General features: G+C 48.0%; 1 protein-coding gene across 6 annotated transcripts in view; it reads left to right on the top strand.

The window, feature by feature from the left end:
• The window catches only part of LOC143839266 (uncharacterized), a 69,247-nt gene extending 48,752 nt beyond the window's left edge, over window positions 1-20,495 (top strand). For 3 of the 6 annotated variants that reach the window (XM_077341084.1, XM_077341074.1, XM_077341058.1), the window contains one exon: window positions 4,321-6,853. In XM_077341084.1, coding sequence (XP_077197199.1) covers window positions 4,321-5,066 — 746 coding nt within the window. In that variant the 3' untranslated portion in view covers window positions 5,067-6,853. Of the gene's footprint in view, window positions 1-4,320; window positions 6,854-8,417; window positions 8,571-20,141 lie in introns of those variants that run through there. The other 3 variants (XR_013231678.1, XR_013231679.1, XM_077341066.1) reach the window with 3 other exon arrangements.
• Window positions 20,496-21,757: the final 1,262 nt, after the last annotated feature.

Below are 21,757 nucleotides of genomic sequence, written 5' to 3'. Positions count from 1 at the left end.
TAGAAGGGTCAGCATGGGCCAGTACGGGTTCGGACGTAAACAACAACTTTAGTTTGTCGAATGCGTTTTGACAGGGGGGAGTCCACAGAAGGGGCGTCCCCGGGCGGCTCGCCGTTTTTCCCCCTTGTTTGGTTTTCAACAAGTCAGTGAGGGGCAGCGCCACTTTGGCAAAATTGGGGATGAAAGTCCTGTAAAAATTAGCGAACCCTAGGAAGCTTTGCAGTTGCCTCCTGGTGCGGGGAGGTTCCCAAGCCAGCAAGTCACGCACCTTGCCAGGGTCCATCTCAATCCCCGCTTGGGAGACACGGAACCCCAGAAACTCCACCGCATCGCGGTGGAACTCACATTTAGACAGTTTAGCAAACAATTGGTGCTTTCGCAAGCGGTTGAGCACTTCGCGTACCAGATCAGCATGACTCTCAACATTCTCAGAATACACAAGAATATCATCAATATAAACCAACACCCCTTGGTACAATAAATCATGCATAATTTCATTAATCATATTCATGAACACGCCCGGAGCGCCGGCGAGGCCGAACGGCATTACGGTGTACTCAAATTGCCCCAGGGGGGTGTTAAAAGCCGTTAGATATTCGTGCCCCTTCTTGATCCGAACTCGGTAATAGGCTTCCCTCAAATCCAATTTCGTAAAAATTCGTGCCTTCCCCAAGTGGCCCAACAAGTCTTTTATCAGGGGGAGCGGGTAGGCATTGCAGGTGGAGACCGCATTCAAACCACGGTAGTCAGTACACAAACGTAGCGAACCGTCCTTCTTTTTTACAAAAAGGACCGGGGCCGCCAATGAAGATGTGGCCGGTCTAATAAAACCCCTCGCCAAGTTCTTATCCAAAAATTCCCTAAGCTCCGCCATTTCCCGGGGGCTCATGGAATAAAGTTTGGCTTTGGGGAGTGGTTCCCCTTTCTTTAATTCAATGGCACAGTCAGTTTTACGGTGGGGGGGCAGTTGGTTGCACTCTACCTCCGCGAACACATCAGCAAAGTCTCGATACTCAGGAGGGAGCGCTGTCCCCCCCGATCCCAAAGCGGCCACAACCCCCGTCAGTGGGGAATCCCGCGGTCGAGCGTGCTGCTCGCAGGCGGGAGAGGTAAAGTCCACGGTCCCTTCTTTCCACTTCACTAGGGGGTCATGTTCCTTCAGCCAATCCAACCCCAACACACAAGGGAAGGCAGAATGAGGGGCTACCAAAGGCTGGATTTGCTCCCAATGTTTTTTTATGTCCAAGTCCATTGGGCGCGTTTTCGCCGTGGCCTCCCCTCCGGGAGCACATTTCCCATCCAATTGGGTGATGGGCAAGGGTTCCCTCAGCGGCACCTTTCCCACCCCCAAAGTCTCGGCCAGTGCCGGGCTCACTAGGGATTGGGTGCACCCTGAGTCCACGATACACCGGACTCCCACTGTTTTCCCCGACTTGGGGTTGGAGAGCTTGGCAGGTAGGAGTAGTAAGGGGGAATCACTCACCACGCGTTTGCCCCTGTTGGCGGCCTGCTGGCGGGGCGCCTTTACAGCAGACCGTCCTCGTTTCCCGACTGCTCCTCGGCTTGATCCTCGTCCTCCAGCCCGCTTCCCTCCTCCGAGTCGTCCACTGCTGGCACGGCCGCCACTGGCACCAGGAGAGACTTGGCACTTTTCTTGGGAGTGGTTTTCTTGGCAGGCTGGGCTTTCGGTGGGACGCTGCTCACGGCCCTCGGGGTCGCTGTTGCTTTTGAGGGGCAGTTTGCGAGAAAGTGCCCCGCTTGGCCACAACCCAAGCACAGCCCTTTTTCCATGCGCCGGGTGCGCTCAGACGGCTCCAACTTGGCTCGGGGCTTGGTTTTCGCCGGGGTGGAAGTTTTCGCCACGGTTTTGCCTGCCAGGACTTGCACCATCGAAGCTCGCTCCAATCGATTTTCCATCTCCCCAGCCAATTGGACCCAACCTTCGACTGTAAGCGGGTCTTCCAGGAGGAGGCATTTGTCTGCCAGAGTAGGATTGAGGCCCCCCACAAACGACAGCACACGTTGGGGCTCCGTCCAGTCCGGCACCGAGGAAGCCAGCTCTTTAAACTCCCTGGCGTACTCGACCACTGACAACTTCCCTTGTCGGTGAGCCCTGAGTTTCTTCTCCGCGGTCTCGCGCTCGAACGGTTCCACGTACATCTGGCGCAGGGCTCTCATGAAATGGTTGTAGTCACGAATGGCTTGGGGGTGATAGCGGTACAAGTCCACAAACCACTTGGCTGCTTTGCCTTCTAGTGCTTGGCCCACGAAACGCACTTTCTCAGCATCATCCTGGAAAGTGAACCCCATTTCCATCATGTAGGCCTGGAGGTGCACCAGAAACGTAGGAAAATCGGAGGGGTCTCCGGAAAACTTAGCCTTGAATTTATAGGTGCTCCGCATCTCCACACCCCGGAGGTGGGCTGGTAGGCGCCCCGGGCCCCAATCCGCCGGTGCCGGGGCCGGTGCTGGGGGTCTTGCACCGCGGCCGATGCCTCGTCCTCTCCCCGCCGCCACTCTTGCTCGTTCCGCCACCCGGGCTGCCTCCGCTGCTCGCGCTGCCGCTCGCGCCGCTTCGCGCGCCGCTGCTGCCGCCGCCGCCTCGGCTCCCGCAACGTCCGCCGCCGCCGCCGCTGCTGCCGCCGCCGCTGCGTCCTCGCCTCCGTCCGCGCCGTCTCCTCCGGCTCCATCGCCGCCCGCGCCGCCTTCGTCCTCTCGCTCCTCGCCCTCGCCTTCTTGTTCGCGTTGCTCTCTCGCTCGAGCCTCTGCCTCCGCCTCGATTTCCAGCTGCGCCCTGGCCCTGGCCAACGCCTCAGCATCCGCTGCCGCTTGCGTGTCCGCCATGCCGTGCTCCCGCAGTGCAAGCCCACCACTCACTCGTCGCAGGCTGGTATCGTGCGCACCACCACCACGCACTTCCTTCAGCAGGCGTTGCGTTCGGCGCTTCTCCTCCGGATCCAACCGACCCGAAAGATCCTGCAGCCAGTTAGTCACCCTGTCCAGCTTGTACTGCAAGTCCTGTGTCTCACCCACAGGCTCCAGCGCGTAGCTAGGCAGTCCCAGGTGCTCCGGCCACCTCTCATCCCCAGTAGGGCGGTCGTATTTTGACAATCGCCTGCGCTGGGTGACGTGTCGTTCCAAAAATTCCTCGGGCCCCGGGGTTGTCCCCGAGATTGCCCGCATCATGCCCGAGCTGTGCGGGCCGGCACTCGCGCCGTCGCCCTGGGAGAGGTCCCAATCCAGGCCCTCTCCCTGCTCAGAAAAAGTATGTCCCTCGCCCTGCATTTTGCAGGTGAAAGGAGTTGTGAGATTTGACTTGATGTCAGACGCACAGGAAACTCACAACAAAACTTATTCAAAAGAAAATAGTTTTATTGATTAGCACTATACGCATTGGACTGAAAGTCAAATCTGACTCGAAGCCAGATTTGCCTCAGCTTATCAATACATTTCTCCCGCCCAAAACTTGACAGTTCCCAAGGAGGGGGGTTAGTGAGAAAAGACATATGTGAAACAACAACAGGATTCCAAACTCCCATCCTTGAGAGAATTGACAACAACCCTGTGTGCCCATAACAAGATAAGGTTAGAATAACATCACTATTCTATTTTATTGCTACAACTACAAGGCCGGGGCTAGCAGGCGCCAGGTTCAATTAAGCAGTATAACTGACATGGAGGAACTCAGGCTAATTTATGACAGAGATTCTACAATCCTGACACCTATCTCACGTCAGTTACTCCATCAGATGCTGGGGCAGCTGGACAGGGTTTGCAGCAATGCCTATGAGGCAAAATTGGCAGGGGCAGCATTTACACTGGCCTTCTATGCGGCTCTTAGGGGGGGCGAGTTTCTTTCCCCGGCTAGGGCATCGGGGGAAAAGGCTCCTCTTGCCAGGGAGGACGTGTTCTTTCATGGGGATTCATTGGGGATCACGATACGTCGCTCAAAGACGGATCAGAGGGGCAGAGGGGTGACTATATGCTTACCAAAGGCACAGTCAGGGAGCCCATGCCCGGTAAGGAGCATGCGATCTTTCTTGGCACGGCGGCCTGAGTTGCCAGGGGCTTTGCTCATTCACAAGGATGGGACTTGCCTTTCAAGATTTCAATTCGTGGCGATCATGCGGGCCTGCCTGAGGGGGTTAGGCCTGGAGGCGGGATGCTATGGCACACATTCGTTTAGGATAGGTGCGGCTACACAAGCCTTTAAGGAGGGAGCATCGTCCAGGAAGATCATGGGTGTAGGGCGGTGGAAGTCTGGGGCATTCCGGTCTTACGTACGTCCGGAATTGGACATTAATTGTTAATTTGTTTTAGGAGCAGGTTCACACAGGCTTCCAGTACGGGTCTTCGGACACAGTTATGTCTATTGGGAGGGAGCCTATGCCAACAGCTCCAGATGGGGACCCAACCTGGGCCTGGGAGAACACATCAACATCTCCTGGCTGGGGCGGAGAGGAATGCGATGGCCTGAATTGTTGGAGGCGGTGGCGGCGGAAGTTCGGAGCGCAGGGCCTCCAGCAGCCCTCATAATCCACCTGGGAGGCAATGATTTACCGTCCACGAAACGGGTTCAGCTGAAGATGTCCATCATCGGGGACTTGGTGGTGCTGCAGCGGAAATTGCCAGGGACTAAGATCATCTGGTCCAACATAGTCGAGCGACGGTTTTGGAGGGGAGCCATATCAATAGAGGCTGTGAACAGATCCGTCAGGAAAATCAACGCTGCAGTTAGCTCCATGACGCTCCGGCGGGGTGGCTTGGTAGCAAGGCACGATGGCATCATGCCGTCAGCGGACGTGTTGTACAGGGGGGACGGAATTCATTTGTCTGCTATGGGGCTGGAGTTATGGTTGAACAGCATCCGAACCACACTGTTTGATTGGTTGCGGGGGTGCGTGTTGGCGGGAGCAGGGCCGGCTGGCCCTGCTCTAGTGGCGGGGGACAAGGAAAAGGAGCCCAAACAGGTGGGGATTGAACAAAGGGAGAGCGATAGCACTCCCCTAACTGGAGGGCCTCAGGAAGAGGCATCCGCCTGGAATGCGGCCAACCCGGACGGGTAGGTCCAAAGCAGTCCAGGTGAGAGAGGCTGGAAGGGGCTGAGGGAGGTCCACGCCTCCCAAGGCATTCCAGCTGTCTCCAGCGGAGAAGACTCCATGGCAAGGGTTCTTGGGGCTCAGCAGGGGCTGAGACGAGGTACCCAGGGCGCCATGAGAGTCAGGGCTAGGGTCGGATGACCCAGGGGATGTTGGGCTCCTGATCCTCGTCAGCCAACACGTTGTGTTTTTGTTAAATAAAAGCTGTGGCCTGTTTGCCAATCCAGTAAAGGTGTGAGCGTCATCTTTGGGCCCCCACTGCCCGCCTGCAAGCTAAAGTGCGGCCGCGACTTACCGCGGCCGCCATTAGAGAAGCGGCGAGGCGGGGGGCGGAGGAGGGATGGCGCGTGCTTGGGCGCTCTATCCCCCTCCCCGGCGCACGTGAGCAGGTTGCCGTGCGAATGCGCGGCGTACGGAGCCGGGGAGGGAGGAGCGAAGCGTGGCGCTTAAATAGGCGCCACGTGCTCGCAGGCGGCCTCTTTCCTCGGCCAGCCAGCGAGCAGCACCCACCCTCCCACCCTAGGTTTTAAGGTTTTGGTATGGTTAAGGAATTTAGCAGCGTGTTGGGGTTTTGAAATTTTTCATAGTCACAGCAGGCGGGGGACAAGGAAAAGGAGCCCAAACAGGTGGGGATTGAACAAAGGGAGAGCGATAGCACTCCCCTAACTGGAGGGCCTCAGGAAGAGGCATCCGCCTGGAATGCGGCCAACCCGGACGGGTAGGTCCAAAGCAGTCCAGGTGAGAGAGGCTGGAAGGGGCTGAGGGAGGTCCACGCCTCCCAAGGCATTCCAGCTGTCTCCAGCGGAGAAGACTCCATGGCAAGGGTTCTTGGGGCTCAGCAGGGGCTGAGACGAGGTACCCAGGGCGCCATGAGAGTCAGGGCTAGGGTCGGATGACCCAGGGGATGTTGGGCTCCTGATCCTCGTCAGCCAACACGTTGTGTTTTTGTTAAATAAAAGCTGTGGCCTGTTTGCCAATCCAGTAAAGGTGTGAGCGTCATCTTTGGGCCCCCACTGCCCGCCTGCAAGCTAACATATACTGTATTCTATATTTCTATTTTTATGAAAAAGGGGAAGCAGTGTTTTTTCCTCTCTTGTTTCTTTTCTTTTGTAGGCATATAGGTAATATAATTGTTAGTGTTGAAAATATAAAATGGGGTTTTCCCCCCTTATTTTTTATTTTTTCTTTATTAGTGTATTGTTATAGGGCCAAAGCTCACACTGATCTGTAGAAAACGTTTAATGTTAAGCTCTCGACTTAAATCTGAAAATATACCTGTCAGGATGGCTCTTAGAATGGGTCAAGTATAAATTGTTTTGTAGATGTATCTGTATTAAGGATAAGGAGAAGCTATGAAATCCTCTTGTAATTTTTTTTTTGTACATCTTTAAGGCAAAGCTCTACTTTCTTTTCCCTTCATTAGAGTATTGATACAGGGCCAAAACTCATACTGTTCTACAATAAATGTTTAATGTTAAGCATCTAACTTAAACCTAGAAATATCTGTCAGGATAGCTCTTAGATTGTATCAAGCAGTTAACGTGAGGTCTACGATCTCACAAGTAGGTTGATTATTAACAACTTCTCTTTTGTATATCTAAAAAGGCCTTTTTTAAATGTAGTGGAAATGTGGATGGCTCTTAGACTCAGTTTTGGGCAAAAGTTTATATCATTGTGTAGTTAATGTGGGGTTGTACATTTTCAAATGATGATTATATTTTATATTTTACTGTTCTTTGTATTAATAACTCGTATTGCATCCTATATTTCTATCTTTATGAAAATAAAAAAACTTGTATATTAAAAAAAAAATGATACAAGAGGCTAAGCTGTCTAAACCCTGCATTTGCATCTCCCTCTCAAAGATGGGGAGTCATCTCTGAGAGAGGCAAAAGAGTTGTAAAAGGAGGAGGAAGGGACCCTGAGAGTTATCAGTCTACTTCAAAGGAGGCAGCAATAAAAGATCAGAGTAAACAAGAAATTTAGGGACAAGACTTGACTAGCCTCAACTGCTCATAACCCCTTCTGAAGTATGGAGCTCAGAGAAAGTGCCGTTTGCCTTTGTCTAACAGAAGAAGCTCGAACACTTACTCAGTTTTGTTCAGCCCAGTAAACTTTAACTGCAACCTTGCCTCAATGCCCCAAGTACTAGTATATGCCATGAAAATAAGAAAAGGACAGGAGAAGCCCAATTGAAGGAGAACCTTGTTCTTATCAAAACTTTGGTAACTGCTGCTGACAGAAAAAGAAATTAAGAGGAAAGTGCATGGCAAGTTAATGTTTTTTTGTGGGAAATTAGGTATTATTTCTATATTTTTAGCTCTACAAACCTGTAAGAAGACCTTGGACCAAAATAGCAATTCACTTACATAAGAGACTGGCTTACAAAACATTCACTGAGTAAACTCACCAGCATCTACAAGCTCACCATCAGATTCAGAATGACCTTGGTTAAAATAGGGGAGAAGGTTTTGCATCAGTTTTCACAAAACATACTAGAATGGTTGAAAGGCTCAGGAACAAAACAACACAAAATGGTGGCAAAAGAGGGAATTTGGGGTCAGGAGTGTAGCAAATGTTGGTGAAAACTAGTCTGGCTTTTCCTTCTCATCTGCACCACCATTGTAGCTCCTGTCTTCTGTGGTGCCCGTGCTTGTAGACTGGATGCAGAGTTGAGAGGGCAACAGGCCACAATAGTCTGAAGGAAGGTAGAATAGGAAACAGTGGGTAGAAGAATGAGGACCAAGTGGTAAAGGGATAGAGAAGGTTGAGAGAAATAGGGCTGGTACAGAGGCCAAGGGACAGAAAGGTGGACCCAACCCAACTATCAACAGAAATGAAAGCTGGGGCATGCATTCATCCCTGTCTTCTCCAAGGCTGGTGCATGATAATTTTTTCCACTCCAAGCAAAGTCAGCCTATTTCCTCCTGAGCCTGTGCCACTACTCAGACCCCAACCCAGTCCCTGCAGCTGTTCCACAGGGACTTGGCTCCAGCCTGTAGCAGCACAGGCCCAGGATGGGATTTGCCTGATTTCTCTTGCCACTGATGCCTAGGAGTGCCTTAGCACTCTCTCCTTTTTATTGCCCCAAACAGCCATTTTGGTGGCTTGGCTCTCCCTCTGAAAGCCATGCAGTGCTAAATTTCTGTTTTTAAGGGATGCCACTGCACCATCTGGATATACGTTCTGTGATCCACGAGCCTCTCCCATTTATCTTTCATACATGAAGGCTCTCTCTAGTTTCCCAGTGCTAAGGGAAATTGCACTGAATACCTGCTCAGTGGTTATGTTATCTGTTTGTATTCCATATGTTCCCAGTTGTGATGCTGGCTTGGCGCACATATCAGACCATACATATGGAGTTGTGGGGAGACCTGGACCAATTGACACAACCTGACACACATTGGTTACATCTTGCCAATGTTTTCTAGAACCTTCTAAAGAGTGTGTCAGACATCTCAAGACCATGGGGTAAGACTGGACATAAATATTTTGGACAGTGGAGAGATGTGGCTCATTGGTAGAACAGATGAGTTCTGACATTGCTAGTTAAGGGTGTCGAGAAATACGTTCTCTGCCTAATACCCTGATGATATGCTGCTAGACAGAGAAGACAATACAGAGTTAAATGAACCTCTTTGATAATACTAGGATTTGAAGACACACTGATGTGCAATAGATTCAGGATGGACAAAAGGAAGTACTTATTTACATGCTGCATGATTGAATTGTGGAATTTGCCTCTTTGCCCTGTTTACTGGTGTTCCAGAGCAACCAGTTGGTTGCTGTGTGAAGCAGGGTGCTGGACTACATGGACTGGTCTGATTTGGAAGAATTCTTATGTTCTTATATTAATGGTATAATCCAGCCAATGAGTACACATACTGTTGCTAGGATTGCCGGGTTCCCCTCGGCCACTGATGGGGAAAGGGGGGGGGTCGGATTGTTAGATGCAGGCTGGGGAACTCCTAGACATTTTGGGATGGAGCCTGGGGAGGACAAGGACCTCAATGAGGCACAACGCTATATAGCCCATGCTCCAAAACATTTTTCTTTACACATACATGGGGAATTCTCACATTATATCCACTGTATGTACAGGCAAATGGGTGATTTGCCATCTTTATCCAGGAACTAACCTCATTCTTAAAGTCTGTGTGTGTTGGCTCTTCCTGTGTTGGCTCTTCAGTACAAGCCGATGAACATGCAGGGTGTGTCTGTGCTCATTGTAATGTGAACAAGGTTTCATATAAGATTGCTTCATGCAGTCATAATCAGTAGCCGTCAGGGAATAATCCTCTCCCCCCTCCCCCCCCCTTCATGCAGCTGAGTGATTGCACAGGCAAGCCCAGGCAGGTCAGCAGAGCCACTCTGCCAGCTAAAGGTCACCCTGCAATCAAGGCTGGTTGTGGAGATGGACTGGATTTGCCACCACAGAACTGCCTTTCCTCCAGACAGCATGGGGTGGGCTAAGGCCACTTTAAGAAGTTAGCAAAGCCTTCCCTGAAATTAAGCCGTGCCTATGAATGACTTCATGGAAAGAGGAGGCATTGTGTACAGATTGCCACACCAGATATAGTAATTACCAGAGGAGTTCAAAGTTCACAGTCATCAGGAGACGTGCCAGATTCTTTCCTCCCTCTGTGCAGCTCGATTGCTTGGCTTGCCTCTTTCTGTGTCCTTTGGTGACAGCAGCAATGTCATTGTGGCTGGACCAGCACACAGTCATCAAAGCAATGAAAGACGGCTTGCTGGTGGAGTGTGCCTATGTGCATGAAGGGCCACTTGGGAACAGAGGTGTTGTTGAGGAGCTGATTAATTCTGAAAAAGCCAGTGTGAGCAGATGAGCCTCCACATACTTCATGGAAACAAAGAGACGGACAATGCCCCTGCAGCCTGTGAGGGTGTCCACATCCCCCAGCCATCAAGTTCAAGCTGTTCAATTCCAGAGATTCCAGAGCCTGCAAGGAAACCAAATAAATAGCTGGGCCCTGGCTTCCCAGAGTCAGAAAAATTGAGAGATAGCGAATTATTCTGTTGAGAGATAGCGAATTATTCTATCAGCCCCAAGAGAATTCAGTGGTGTGTTTATAGAGGGAATATATATATATATATATATATTTTAATCTGAGGAATACGGGAAGTGATGTGACTGGCCCCAGCTGAAGCTTCATGTGTGGAACAAGAGACACAAAGGGCTTGGTGAAGGGCTCAGTGAAGCATCTGCAATTCGGTGGGATGCAGTCTCACATGATCACACTGCACGAGTTGCCAAGGAAGGGAGGGGCAACATATGTTTACAGGCCCGCATGTCATCAGTGGAACCTCAGAAGTTATTGTGGTATTATTGGACTTCTCCCCTCTCATGCCCAGTTCTATCTCTTGGCAGAGTTTAAATATGCAAAGAATGAAGTAGTTTTTATTACGAAGAGAAATAACTTTGTATAGAAAGAAGAGAGAGGAAAAGACTTCACTGTCTAATTGTTCTTTTGACTTCCTTCTGTCTGTTGTGGAGGCAAGCAGGGAGGAAGTGTGCTCATAGTAGCAGGAAGTTTCCAATTGAGGCAATCAGGACACTGGAAGAGATTATTTGAAAAACATCAGGAAGTTCTTAATCTAAATATACTAAATATACAACCCCCTCCAATGCTCCCTATAAGAATTCTTATGCTGTTGATTCCTGCACACTACTGATCTTGCACATTCCAACACTGTCATGACTACCCAGCTTTCTTGCCTGGTTCTTAACTCTCCGCCCATCTTTGCTGAGCCTTCCCTTCTCATAACATTGTCTTGCAGGGCCTGATCTGACATCAAAACAAACATGTGGCCTATCAAGCCTTTCACTCACCCACAAAAACAAATGGTCCATCTTTGGAAAATCTGTACAACCACCTTCCTTTGTTCCTGGCAGGATTTCTGGACCTTATGTATGGATTTATCATCAGAGTTTAACTAAAAACAACATCTGAAGCAAATGGTTTCCTTTAATATAAGGCTACCAGATTTTAACATTGGTAAACGGGACACCATTGACCAGGGGGGTTCTTGATTAAAATTTGGGTCTATATGGAGCAACAAAAAGCTTCATAGAATGCATAGAACACAAAAAATAATATTGTTATATATATATAAGTACAATTTGCCAGGTACCACCAGATGTCCCTCCAAAAGTGGGACAATCTGGTCACCTTACTTTAATATTGTTTTAACTAATTTAAGGAGGGAAAGAACAGTCAGTAAAGCTAGAATACATTCTGGAATGGTCATTATTCTGGGGGTTTGGCTGCTCAAGAAAAGCAGGAGGAGTCAAGAATGGCTCAGAAATATGTAATTGAGAAGGGTGTTTGCCAGTCAGCAAGGGTACACAGACAGTTTGTGCCATCTAAGAGGATTGTGCTAATAGGCTGTTCAAATCAATCATTGTGTGTGTGTGTGGGGGTGGCATTTATTTGAGTCTATACAAAATTGGGTTGCCAGCCTCCAGGTGACAGTTGGAGATCTCCTGGGATTACAGCTGATTGCCATGTGAAAGAGGTCAGTTCACCTGAGAAAATGGCCATGTTGGAGGGACTCTGGTGGCATTATATCCTCCCCCCAAACCCTGCTCTCCTCAGGCTCCACCTCCCGAATCCCTGGATATTTCCCATCTTGGAACTGGCAACCATAGTAAAAATAGAGGGGTGCTGTCTCTGGTGTTTCATCTGGCAAGCAAAATATTTTGTTTGCACATACTGGCATACAGACAGCACCACACATTTTATATTACTTGTCCCCACTTCCTGCTTCCTTGGGTTGCCAGATTTCTGTCTCTCCTTATTGTACATGCAAATTTTAAGTGTCCATCAATCAGGGATCCCTTTTTATATCAAATGTGGTAGATGAGTAGCTCTGAGAGAGGAGTATCAGGGTTTTATCCAAGCTGAATCGGGGGAAAGAGATAGTTACAGCTGGGAACATGTACCCCGTTGACTCTAGTAAAAAATAGAATGAAGAAAATAAATGTGCGGAAAAAAAATAAACATTTTGATTGCTGAAATGAGCCCCAGTTGGAAACAAATTACACAGTTCCCCAGTCTAAGAAACAATTTACACAATTCCCTAGTCTAAGAACTCTAGGATGGTACAAGTCCAGCTTGTGAATATTGCTAGATAAAGATTCACGTGGTCATTTCTTGGTGGCACCATTCAGGCCAGACGTTTGAATGGAAATCTGGGACCCCAGCTCATGGGTTCAATGTGTGTGTGTTTTAGGGTGGATGGGTTAAAATGCATACTACTGAGCACAGTGGAACTTACTCCTGAGTCCGCCTACATACAATCTGGTCAGACCACAGGTAGGATGGGTTGAAAAACGGTCGATCTGTGCTTTCCATTTAAAGTCTAGATTGCCATCTGTGGGGGCTCATTAAGTCTCAAGGCAAAAAACCTGCATAGCTGCATCACTGATGCTGTCAAAAGAGGCATATGTTAAAGAGCAAAGACACCAGAACCTTGTCATAAATGAGTTGGCAACCATATTCCTCCTACCTTCTGCACTATAGTAGCCCAACTTTGCCTCATCATTTGTAAACATTTACTAGAAGCAAAAAGAAAAGAGTATGCCTGAGTTATACTACTCTCTTCCTCCCATTTTAAACTTTTTAAAGAAGAATTCTTGATTTTATTTCTTTTCCTTCTAAGAAATTCTCATCTTGATCCCACCAGTTGGTCTAATCAGTCCCTGAAACTTAATGATCAAAAGGAACAAAGAAGAGAATAATAACTTGAGAGAACCAAAAACAGAACAATGCTTGGAACATTTTGGCTATACTCATAAAATTGTGCTCTGCAAACCCTTGCAGCTTGTTCCATGGAGAGCTGAAGAGGCTCAGTAACTGGGATCAAACTCATGTGACTAAAGGCATTAGAATTGCCAGCTCTGGATTTGGAAAATACCTGGAGTTTTGAAGTGGATCCTGCAGAGGATGAGGTCTGGGGAGGGGAGGGGCTTAAATGGGGCATAATGCCATAAAGCCCACCTTCAAAAGTGGACTGGAGAGCAATTGTAATCGCATGAGATCTCCAGCCACCATCTTGAGGTTGGTAACCTTAACTGATATTGATTTCCAGATCCTTTTATTTACTTATTTAGTTTCAAATATATGTGCTGTCCCTCCTTGAAGGCTTAGTGCCACTTACAACATTTCATGGGATAAAATAAAATCAAAACATTTAAAAATAATCTTATAATTTCCTTCTAAAACAATCTGGGAATTCCCTGCCTTCTCTCCAGTGGAGGAGAGGGGGAGATAATGTGCTTTAGGCACAGAGCTGTTCTTCGCTTGTGTAGGGTGGCCAGTTTATTGGTGGTATTTATGGGCCTCAGCCCTAGGCCTGGTGGAACAATTGTGTTTTGCAGGGCCTACGGAACTGTCTTGGGTCCTGCAGGGCCCTGATCTCACTCAGGAGAGCATTCCACCAGGCTGGTGCCAGAACTGAAAAAGTCTTGGCTCTGGTTGAGGCCAATTTGACTTCTTTGGGCCCAGGGATGTTATTTTCTACACTTAATCATAGATTTTGGGGGGTATGCAAAACTCAGAAGCAGTTCTAAGGGATCTTATCTTAAAATAATTTCATTGTCTGAAGGGGCAGACATGCCTGGGAGGTGGACAAATAATGTCTAAGTCTTTTCTTGAACTACACAGTAAACAAACCTGCACAACTGGGACTTCCTCCTGTAGCCCTTATTATAGCATTCATTTATGTAGTGGCAGAGTCTGTTGCATGCTGAAAGGCAATGGGTGCTAGCATGTGGGCCTGTGTGAGTTTTTTATTATTATTATTTATTATTTTTAGATTTATTTGCCACCTCTCCTGACAGGCTCGAGGTGGGTCACAACAACTAACCCCATTAAAATTCCCATTAAAACATCAATCTACTAACATGATGGCTAAAAATCCCATTTTGTGGAGTGGGGTCTGGTAACGTGCCCAGGAGGATGAAGCACCCACAGAATTGTGATTCTCCCCAATAGCATTGTACTCCATTCTGCCCCAAAGGTCCCTCTCTGCCCCAAATCCCACCCACTCCCAGTTCCTTCCCCCAAATCCTTAGGTATTACCTTATCCAGAGTTGGCAACTCTACCAGTAATGGGCTTGAGCTTTGATATTCCAGATTTGAGCTCTGCTATTCCCCTGCAGCTAGAGATATTATCAATGGGTCCAGATAGGGATGCCAGTCTCCAGCTGGGGCCTGGAGATCTCCCAAAATCTCAACTGATTTCCAGGTGACAGAGATCAGTCCCTCTGGAGAAACTGTCTGCTTTGGAGGGGAGACCCCATGGCATTATACTCCACTGAGGTTCCTTCCTTCCCAAATCCCACCCACTTCCAGATCCACTGCCAAAGTGTCCAGGTATTTCCTAACCCAGAGCTGGCAATCCTCCTCCCTAAGGCAGTCCTTCCTGCACAGATGCTCTTGCAGCTGCCTTATCCTGCATCAGTGTCTTGGCCCATCAGAGTCAGTTTCGGCTACTCAGGCTGGCAGGGGCTCTCCAGGGTTTCAGGCTAAAGCCAGGCTCCTTCTTGCTCATCTGTGTTTGTGTGAAGGGGTGGGGGAGGCGCACATAGGCATGCTCAGCTGCAGGGGGGAGATCGCCAAAGGAAGACCCATCGGAAGCTGGGTGCCATGGAGGAAACAAACAATAAACCTCCTCAGTCCTCTGGGATCTTGGTTCCCTTCCCCCACCATTTTGTGCTGTTGTGCTAAGGCCTGGGGGGGGGGGAATAAAGAAAGATGCATTTACAAAAAAACGCCATAGCTGTGCTCACAAATGGGGTTGAAGGAAGAGTGTGCTGCCCATGGGGAAAGGGGCCAGTGCTGGGAATGAAGATCCAACCAGCCCACACCTTACCACACCACCATGACTAGGCTGAAGGGACAGCAGGGTGCGGAACCCACTGTGGCACCAAGCTCCAACCTCCTCCTCCTCTCCTCCCTTACCAGCAATGTCTCGGCTTGGTTAGGCTCTAGGGCAGAGCCAGAGAAGAGCCTCCAGCCTCTGAAGGAAGCCGGAGCCATGAGCCGGAAGCCGCTGGCATCACCTAAGAGGGGAGGAGAGCCCTGCAACCACCATGGTGATGGTGGGAGGCAAGCAAGGAGGAGGAGGAGGGCAAGGAAGAGTTGCTATTGGCCCAGAGTGGGGGATATTCCACCAATAGGAAAAAGGCAGTCTGATTTCAAGAAAAAGAAGAACTTTTAAAATGTACCCCAATTTTTATCAACTGAAGGAGTCTGAAAGCCTACTCTTCCTCTGCCCACAGCAGACATCCTGTGAGGTAGGTGAGGCTGAGTGAGCTCTGAGAGAACTGTGACTGGCCAAGGTCACCCAAGGCATGGAGTTAAATATTGACATTTACAAATGGTTCTCCATCAGCATTTCAAACGGGTCAGCTGAAAAGTGAACACATTTGGCCGCCAGCATCCGGGTGGGATAACAGGGTGGAAATTGTAGCTCATCTCCAGACCACCAAGATCAATTACCCGGGAAGAAATGGGGACTCTGGAGGGTGGACTATATGAAACTATACCATGCTGAAGTACCTTTCTGCCCCCGCACTCTGGGATCCTGTCACCATTCAATGGAGCAGAGGGAACAAATGTGCGTATGGAGGGGAGGGGAATGGGCATTATGTGGCTGTCACTCTGATTGAGTTGTTGGAAATGACAGGAGAACATTACACAACACTCTAGGAATTCCCCAAGAACCTAGTTTCCTAGAAGTTTCCTACAGCCTAGGTTTCCCAGTCTTTACTTCCCATGTTTCTGGCACCCCTAAGAGCACAATGTGTTGAGCCTGGAGTAATGTTGCATTGGATGGCACCCTCAGTGGGTCAGGGATACAGGTGAGAGCTCCAGGATGGGGAATTCATCCAAATTTCAGGATGGATATTGGGAAGGGTGCAGTTTGGGGGAAGGGCGTGACCTCAGCAAGCTCTAATGCCATATAGACCAAGCAGCCAGCCATTTTCTCCAGAGAACTGCTTCCAGTAGTTGTAATTCTGGGAGATCTCCAGACCCTGTCTGAAGGTTGGCAACCTTACTCAGTGAGGGGGGGGGGGACACGTACTCTGCACATGAACTGCTTCCAGATAGTCATGCAAATGCATTCATATGACACTTGTTAGCGCCAAGGAGTTGCCTTCTAACTGCAGTCAATCAGGAGTCCATCTCTGTAATTACACTCCCTGTTTCCTAAAGAGCCATGTGCATATCCATTGCCTAGGAGTCAGTATCTGACACTTAACTCTACACGTTTCTGTTACAGGAGCTGTAGTGGCTTGTGACTGAGAGAACCACAATCTGAATGCTAATAAACAAAACAAAAGCAAGCTTCTTGAACATCAGCAAGAAAATTCAGTAGAACCCCCCCACCCCCTGTGAATAAACGTCCAGTCTGGAAATGCACCATGGTGGGTCAGGTTTGCAGAAAGTTACCAGAAGTCAGTCCCACATAACAGTTATTTAAGTAAAGGCTCAGAGCTTAAAAGGACAACTGAAGCAAGGGAAAGCTAAAAATATAATGCTACAGACAAAGGGAGGCCTTTGTGCAACAGGAGACAAGTAAACTGCATCTGAACATACATGCAATGTGTACACACCAGAGAACAAAAACCCATGTGGTGTTGTGGTTGTGTGCTAGCACATGTCAAGACAGAGAGCATTTCAAGAGAATTTTCTAGTCTGTTCTAGCTGAAGTTACGCTACTCCCCAAGCTACTTTGCTGTTCTATGTAGTCCCCTGATTTACTCAAGTAACACCCATATTGGTTGATACCCAGCAAGGCTGATCATCCTGTCCTGCTAATTGAGCTCACTTAGTTAAGCTGTGGATCAGTTATGGGAGGGAGGGAAGGAAATCACTCTCATCTGGAAGGTTCTACGGATACTGTCCATTAATTGGTTGAGAAAGTCAAGAGGCTGTGGCCTGCATGTCTCTTTTTAAAAAAGTAGTCAGTTAGAAGAGGTATTATCCCTTCCCCCCCCCCTTTTTTTTTTTGCTCCATGCTACCAAGAAGACACCTGCATTACGCTCAAAGATGTTTTGCTTCCAGGACCAACTATGCAGTACTAGGACTCCAGTAAGAAGTAGCTAGTTGACTTTCTTGTACAATTTACTGCCACCGTACTTTTAAACCCTTTAAAAGCCTTCCTTTTAAGCCTCCCACCCCTCTTAACATTTTAAAATAAAGCTTTATTTTACATTATGGTGTGTGTTACTCAGGGAATTTCTGAGACCAAACCCAGGTACAGCTTGGTTATGTTACCGCACCAGGGTGGGGTCCTGTCCTAACAGCACATGTGTGGGATTCAGCTTCGCACACACAGCAGCCCAGTTGAAACTCTGCGCTGGGCTTTTGTAAAGTGCCTAGTTGGGTTTGGCTGTCTAGTACAAACAGATGCTTAACACATTGTGTAACACACAGGCAGTAACACACAAGGCAGGCAAAATCACTCATTTGTGTGAGCTGGAAATAGCTACAGAGAGAGAGAAGCTTAGATTAACTACTACATGTATTGAAATGGAAGAAAGCTCACATATTGGAGAAACAGTGAATCACCAGAAATATTCTGAAAGCGCTTAGTCTTGAATAGAACAGAAGCGGCTCAGGGAAAGAGGACAGCTACAGATAGATACATGGGACCTAAGTGCACAGCTGCCTGGTGCCCTCTTCTAGTTAGTCTGATGTCATCAGATCTCACAAGCTAAGCAGGGTCAGTCCCGGTCAGTATTTGGAGGAGAGACCATGAAGGAATACCAGGGTTGCTATACAGAGACAGAAAATGACAAACCACCTCTGAGCCAGCTTGGTGTAATGGTTAAGATTTTGAACTTCTAATTTGGTAAGCCAGGTTTGATTCCATGCTCCTCCCCACATGCAGCCTTGGGCTTGCCACAGCATTGACAAGCAGTGATATCAGGGCTCTCTCAGCCTCCCCTACCTCACAGGGTGTCTTTTGTGGGGAGAGGAAAGGGAAGGTGAATGTAAACCGCTTTGAGACTCTTTCAGGGAGAGAAAAGCAGCATATAAGAAACGATTCTTCTTCTGAACATGGTCCCCAAAGTCAACTATGACTTGATAGCAAAAAACCCAAACAAAACAGACAAACACAAAAACAAAAACCTGCATGATGCAGTGTTCCCAAGTCTACAGTGATTCCTGCCATATATCAGAAGGTATTGGCTGAAGATTAGATTCTCAGGTATATGGAAGGGCATTTGGAGCAGGACTATAGTGTGCAGGGAGAGTAAACCTTCTCCCCCACTCCCAGTATGTTTATTTATTTATTATATTTCTATACCGCCCTCCCCGGAGGCTCATGTTGTTTTACCAACCCCAAATAGCCCTAGAAAATCACTGTTTGCTCCACTGGAAAACTTATAAATAACCCTTAAATATGTTTTCCAATGATTGCCCCGAAGCAATTTCAGTTTGAGAAAGCAGAGCATGACAGAATTCCATAATAGTGGAGGCCTCTTGTTTAAGGGGACTTAAGCAACATTGATAATACTGGGGGGACCATGAGGCCGATTTGGCTCCTGCAATGGAAGTCTGGGCATTTATGTTAGGGCAATGGGAGAATTAGTTGTTCCTTCTCTCCCACTGTTGTCTGAATGTATGGAAACAGTGACTTTCCTGCCTTCCCATCCCTGCTGTAGCCCACTGAACTCCTCAAATTCTTCTTCTGAGAATCAAGAGTTGCTCACAAATTTTGGGAGGAGAGAAACTGAAATCAGCAAAAAAAAAATCTTCCTTTCTCTTCCTCTTTTGCACAGGGTTCATATAAACTTCTAAATGTCTTTATATCTAAAAACTCTAAAGTTTTTTCATTATTTCTTCAATAATATCTCCCTTTTTGTGATGGGGTAACTAAAACTGTGCACAGTATTCTAAACTTGTCTGCACCATCAGCATATATAATTGCTCCAACTCAATTTGTCTTTTTCATTGCCCCAGTATACTGAGCTGGCATTTTCCATGAACTTTGCATTTGATCTTAAGATCTATTTCTGGATGATTGTACCCAATCTAGGTCTTCCAAGCCGGTCAGTGAAATTAGAGACTTCTGACCTAAAGTGCATCATTCAGCATTTATTTATGTAGACTGTCCTCTGTAATTCTCTTGTCTAGCCGCCTGCTTGGTGAAAATCTTTTGAGAGCTTTTCAAAATCTGCTTGGGATTTTATGGCCCTGAATTGCTTGGTGTCATTTGCTAAACTGGGTCTCTTCACCCTGAGCTTTCGACTGTATATGAATTAATTAAATAGCATCCCTCCCAAAACAGATCCTTCCAGATTACCCTGATCATTTCACCATATGCTATGCCCTTTTCTTCTTCCTGCTTCTTTGCTTTGCATATTTAACCACAAGAGGACGCTGTTTGTGACCTTGTGATGACCAAATTTATGTAGGGACTTTTGGGGAAGCAGTTTCATCCTCTGCGAGAGCTAGAGAGGCCAAGCTCCAGGTAGGACATTAGTTCCCCTGAAGAAAATGGATGCTTTGGGGGGTGGATTCTGTGGTACCGTACCCCACTGACGTCCTTGCCCTCCCCAGGCTCCATGCCCAAATCTCCAGAAGTTTCCCAACCTGGATCTGACCCCCATACCTCCACATTCCCTTCTGGTGACTGGGTGGGGGGTGAGTATGGCAACCCTAACTAGAGCACTAATCTTAACATGCTGAAAGAATCTGCAAATGCTGGACTTCCCTGTGAAGAAGTCATGCCTCAACTCTGTTTGGAAATTCTACCCTTAATAATGTTTTCCAACAGTTTACTCAGGACAAAAATTAGGTGGGTAATTCCCCCAGACCCTTTTTAAACAGTTGGCATAACAGCAGTAGCTTTCCAGTCCTTTAGTAAGGAAGCTGACTTTTGTGTTTACATTTTCTAGTTAAACAATTTCGTGCTGGAGCCTCTTAAGAATGTCTGCAGGATGTTTCTTGATTTGTGTATGTGTGTCTTCTCACTAAGCTCCTTTATATGTCTGTCTGCAGTCAAGGCTTCTGGCTGTCTCCCTAGGAATGAACGCTACACAGCAGCTACTATGAAGGTTGTTTTGGAATGTTTTGAGAGTATAATCAGAACAATGGACTGAGAAGACCTCCTTGACAATGGCAGGCTCTGAAGCAATGCATTGGGTTGTTACCAATCAACTGCAAACAGAGTTCTGCTCATGGAACAAGACTTTCTCGCCTCCCTTCCCCGGCTGGTCCTCACTGAAGTGATCCCTATGAATCATGCTGGGACAGTCTACAGGGACTGATGAAATTGCCCTGTCTCAGTCAGGATAAGTTCTCTTCCTGCGGCAGAAAATGATGTGTGGATAATGTCATTCTCAAACCCCTTGCGTGGATGGAGCACTATGCTGTGTTGCTGGTAGAGATGGGCATGAATCAGCTCATGAAATAAAACTTGCTATGAACTTTGGTCGGTTTGTGAAGTGATGTTCGTGGAAGGGTGACTGGCATGAACATTTCACAAACATACATTTCCAGACAGACTGTATAGTCCTGCTAGGGTTTGGTTGTTAGGTGGACTCAGGTAAACTCAGGACTCTTTGCCTCCCTGCTCCCACTGACCAGTGAGGCTTAGCTACTGAGTCCCTTGGCTGAGTTTTATACCCTTGTTTTATACCCTCCTGATTGTTCATGGGTCTGGGTGTTAGGTGGACTCAGGGCTCTTTTCCACCCTGTCACTCTACTCAACGCAGAGTGGCTGGGCCTTGGCTGAGTGAGGATCCATGTTTTATACCCTCCTGAATGTGAACTTGTCTTCCTGTTGGGGTTTGGATGTTAGGTGTCTCTCTGTTCATACTGAATACCTTGATTGAGGACCCACATTTTATATCCTCCTGATTGTGAACTCCCCTCCCCTGCTGAGGTTTGGGTGTTAGGTGGACTGAGGGCTAATGGCCACACAAGAGAAGAAGAAGAGTTGGTTCTTATATGCTGCTTTTCTCTACCCAAAGGAGACTCAGAACAGCTTTATCAGTGCTGTGGTGAGCCCAAGGTCACCCAGCTGACTGCATGTGGAGAAATGCAGAATCGAACCCGACATGCCAGATTAGAAGTCCACACTCCTAACCACTACACCAAACCAAAATGTTGTGGCGAGCCCAAGGTCACCCAGCTGGCTACTTGTGGGGGAGTGCAGAATCAAACCCAGCTCACCAGATTAGTAGTCAGCGCTCCTAACAACTAAACCAAGCTGTCAAGGAACTCCTTACTATCTCTTCTGCTAAATTCTCTGCAACTGAACACATGACATCCCTGCCACTACTGACCTTGCGGTTCACTACTGACAGCCGGTAGTAGGGCTCTTCATGGTTGGGGTCTTTGAGGGAGGGGTATTGAGCTATAGATCTTGCTTTTCCCCAGCCATTCCACCTGCTGTTCCCTCTGACTCTGCCTGTTGGCCTGTAGCCTCTGCAGTCTTTGTAGAGCTCATGCTTCCATTGCTAGAACTCTGCATTCAGAAGAGCAATGCTGCCTTTTATCCAAGGGTCACAGTCCATGCAAGCCACCTTGATCACTCTTTCATTGCAGAGAGGATGCACCTAGCGGTGATGTCCTGGCCACTTGCAGCCTCTCTGCCTAAGTTCTGACCCATG

The sequence above is a fragment of the Paroedura picta genome, chromosome 1 (assembly GCF_049243985.1).
Source record: "Paroedura picta isolate Pp20150507F chromosome 1, Ppicta_v3.0, whole genome shotgun sequence".
NCBI classification, from domain to species: Eukaryota; Metazoa; Chordata; class Lepidosauria; order Squamata; family Gekkonidae; genus Paroedura; species Paroedura picta.
The sequence above is the reverse complement of the archived record's forward strand: the minus strand, read 5'-3'. Positions and strand labels throughout refer to the sequence as shown.